The following is a 3,824-nucleotide window of genomic DNA, read 5'->3' as shown; positions in this document are numbered from 1 at the left end:
ACCTTTCTGTCTTCCTCAGGCCGAACCCCGTTGCTTTTATCCGTACACTTATCCCTGCACTGACTCAATCATTTTTGATATTTCTTACTATCATCTTAACTGGGCATGCAATATCTCAAATCAAATGACATATAGACGACTAATGTTTTGTAATTTACTTAATATCTCATCTGAAATTATGTCAGGCACACGCTTGTGGAGTTCTACTTTCGAAACTACTGAATAGCAGTGCTGAATAGCGTACAAGTAGGACTTTATTTCACCCCAAAAAACAAAACATGAAACGTGTAAATTGCATTGATGAACAAAGATAAATATGAATTTGCTCCCACACCCACAGATATGTGTGTGTGTGTGTGTGTGTGTGTGTGTGTGTGTGTGTGTGTGTGTGTGTGTGTGTGTGTGTGTGTGTGTGTGTGTGTGTGTGTGTGTGTGTGTGTGTGTGTGTGTGTGTGTGTGTGTGTGTGTGTGTGTGTGTCTGTGTGTGTGTGTGTGTGTGTGTGTGTGTGTGTGTGTGTGTGTGTGTGTGTGTGTGTGCGTGTGTGCGTGCGTGCGTGCGTGTGTGTGTGTGTGTATGTACCAGGGCTTTCCCTATCCTGGGTTACACATGCAATCAGTCTCTCATGCGAGCCGCATGCCAAACCACAATGTCAGCAGATCCCAGTCATCCCACAGCAGCCACAGCGGAGGGGGGATAGGGCCGCCGCTGTCACTCAGCAGACGGGGTGGGGGGGGGATCAGCCCTTGATATTAATCACTGTAGACATCCAGCGGACAAACCCACAAGCACCCCCCCCCCCCCCCCTCCTCCATCTCCTCCTAAACTGAGTGTTCTCTGAGCTCATGTTATTTCCAGCGCAGAGATAGTCGTACGTGTCAACTTCATAACAGCACCTGAACTGCATGGTTGATTTGCACTTTAGACTTTCTAAGAGTTGACTGGAGTTTTGAATATGTTTGTCTGTGTTTTATGCATTGAAATACTCTACCCCGCACCTTTTACAGTTTTTCTCGATTGCTTAAGCACAATTTTCAAAACAGGGCCTGTGTTTTCAAAACACTACACACAATTAGCACAACCACACACCCAATTAGCAAAACACTACAGATCCTTTGCAAAATTAAACACTCCTGTAAAAACTATACACTTCTTTTTAAAAACCACACTTTGTTACTATATGAAACACACACGTTTCACATTACTATACTCTGTTTACACGAGTTACACTCTGCTGTGATAAACCTAAAACACTTTTAGCACTTCTACTTCCCTATGATTAGAGTAGGCTACTATCAACAAAGTACAAATATAATGTAAATTCACCAAACAATACACAAGACCAATGTTGCAGACTGAAGAAACTCATTTATTTCTCAACACGCCCAAAATGTTGACATAGAGATTCATAATACTGTAATCAAACGTCACTTTACGTATTGTAAGTTAAAAAACAACAACTAGACATTGTCTCTTCGCCTAGCTGGATCTGGCCAGAGAATTTCATCAACATCGCAGGCAATGTTGTCATTAGCAAGACACCTTGGAAAGAAACGTCTTGAATGACGAATCCATCCTTGCATTGCTGCTACCTCCATCTGGTCACAGGCCTCCTCCATGGCTTGGATGAGGGGTACCTCAGCCTGGAGACGGAGATCATATACCTTCCACCGCCATGCCGAGAAAAACTCTTCTATAGGGTTGAGGAATGGAGAGTATGGTGGAAGATATAAGACGGTGAAATGTGGATGTTGCTGAAACCAGTTCTGAACCAGAGCAGAGCGATGGAAAGACACATTGTCCCAGACAACAATGTATTGCATATGATTTATTTGATTTGCTGCTGTTATGTTGCGCAATTGGTCCAAGAATGTAAGTATGAGTGCTGTGTTGTAAGCGCCCATATGGGCATGGCGGTGGAGGACCCCATTCTGTGTAATGGCTGCACAGAGTGTTATATTACCCCCACGTTGCCCTGGGACATTGACTATAGCCCTGTGGCCAATGATGTTTCTTCCCCTCCTTCGTGTTCTCGTCAGGTTGAACCCAGCCTCATCTACGTAAATGAACTCATGCTGGATCTCCTCTCCATCCATTCGTAAAACTCTCTGAAAAACAGTGTCCGGCAAAATTGGGTAGTTCAGTGTAGATCTAGTATACATATTACAGTACAGTAAAAAAACTGAGACAGTATGCAAGATCACACTGCTAAAGTGAATACATACCTCTGCATAATCATGCCGCAGTCGTTTTACCCTTTCGGAATTGCGCTCGAAAGGCACTCGATAAATTTGCTTCATTTGAATATGTTTCTTTTTTAGGATGCGTGCCAGTGTTGATGTTGAGACCTGATGGATATCATTGAAAATGGCGTGGTTATTGACAATGTTAGCTTGGAGCTGCTTGAGTGTTATAGCATTGTTGGCCAAAACCATGTTTACTATCTCCCTCTCTTGCTGTTCTGTGAACATAGGAGGCCTTCCCCCTTGTCGTCCCTGACCCTCAATCCTATGTAGAAAAAAAAAACAGTATACAATAGTACAGTAATTTCACAGGAAAAGGTAACAGAAGTGCCGATAGTGCATAGAATACAGTACTGTAAGCAGTGACTGAAACCGTGCAGATGTTTTTGATATGATGATATTTTTACAATACCTATTTTCCAGTCGAAATGTTCTCATCACACTTGCCACTGTATATCGGCTTAGATTTGGCTGTACTCGGAGTCCAGCCTCCCTCAGCGTCAGGCCGTGGTTGACAACGTGGTCAACCAGTGTTGCGCGGATCTCATTTGTCAGATTCGGTCCTCTTTGAGCACCTTCTTGTCTTCCTCTTCCTCTTCCTCTTCCTCTTCCTCTTCCTCCTCGTTCTCCTCGTTCCCCTCTTCCTCGTCCTCCTCGTTCTCCTCGTCCTCCTCGTTCCCCTCTTCCTCGTCCTCCTCGTTCTCCTCGTCCTCGTCCTCCTCCTCCTCCTCCTCCTCCTCCTCCTCGTCGTCTTACTCTTTCTCTGACTCTTTCCATTGTGCTTGGAGAACGCTGAACTCACCTACTGCTTTTTATAGTGCTTACACACCTGATTGTTGTGTCTGCAATTAAGCAAACAAGTGTTTGCACACCTGATGACTGTGTTGAACCAATTGGTTGGACGGTGTGGTAATTTGACAGTCAGTGCTTTGGTATTGCAAGGACGTGACTTCATGATAGATTTTTGTGTGTAATGTATGTTAAGTGTGTTTATTGTTTTGCAAATCACTGTGTGTATTGTTTTGCAAAAAGTGTGAAGCTGACATTGTGCTTATAGTGGTGCAGATCTGGGCTCATGTTATGATCCTTGAGTGTAAGGTTTTGATAATAGTGTCATACTTTTGATTTTAGTGTTTAAGCAATCGAAAAAAACTGTAAGTACTGACACGGGGCTCAGAGGAAAGGTATCGCTCACTGGGAACTACAATGAAAAGGTTACAAAAGGTGACATGGGGATACCATGCATCTACCACGGACTAACAAAATCCAACTAAATTAGACAAATGGTTCGTAAAAGGTGGTTGCGACAATTGATGTATCCAACATAAAAATGACTAGGATATGAAAATATGTCTAAAACTAAAAACCCATAACAACATATAATATGCACAATTGAGCTTTAGTGAGGACACAACTCAAGGTGTTATTTTGATTAAATCTCTCAAGACTTTAACGTAAATTTACACTGACCTTAAAATGGCTATCTTCCCGGAAGTCTTCTTCATTTTTTTTTTTTTCAAGATTTATTTTTGCATTGTATTGCTTTAGTATAGAGTGAGATAGAGCGGAAGGTATGGGAGGAC

The 3,824-nt window shown here is 42.7% G+C and overlaps 1 protein-coding gene across 1 annotated transcript; it reads right to left on the bottom strand.

Moving 5' to 3' along the window:
- Window positions 1-1,004: 1,004 nt before the first annotated feature.
- On the bottom strand, window positions 1,005-2,911 carry LOC132457570 (uncharacterized). The gene is made up of 3 exons (XM_060051824.1): window positions 2,654-2,911; window positions 2,224-2,506; window positions 1,005-2,106 (listed from the first exon to the last, which is right to left on the bottom strand). The coding sequence occupies exons 1-3, from the start codon at window positions 2,677-2,679 to the stop codon at window positions 1,459-1,461; spliced, it is 957 nt and encodes a 318-aa protein (XP_059907807.1). The 5' UTR covers window positions 2,680-2,911; the 3' UTR covers window positions 1,005-1,458.
- Between the last annotated feature and the right edge of the window lie 913 nt (window positions 2,912-3,824).

This window comes from Gadus macrocephalus, chromosome 5 (assembly GCF_031168955.1).
Source record: "Gadus macrocephalus chromosome 5, ASM3116895v1".
Classification (NCBI taxonomy): domain Eukaryota; kingdom Metazoa; phylum Chordata; class Actinopteri; order Gadiformes; family Gadidae; genus Gadus; species Gadus macrocephalus.
This window is presented reverse-complemented; position numbering and strand designations above follow the sequence as displayed.

Coding starts and splice junctions, on each gene's coding strand:
- LOC132457570 (XM_060051824.1), bottom strand. CDS start 2,679: ATGAGAACATTTCGACTGGAAAATAG. Junction 2,507..2,653: donor ACATTTCGACTGGAAAATAG/GTATTGTAAAAA, acceptor TTTTCTACATAG/GATTGAGGGTCAGGGACGAC. Junction 2,107..2,223: donor TGCGGCATGATTATGCAGAG/GTATGTATTCAC, acceptor ACTGTTTTTCAG/AGAGTTTTACGAATGGATGG.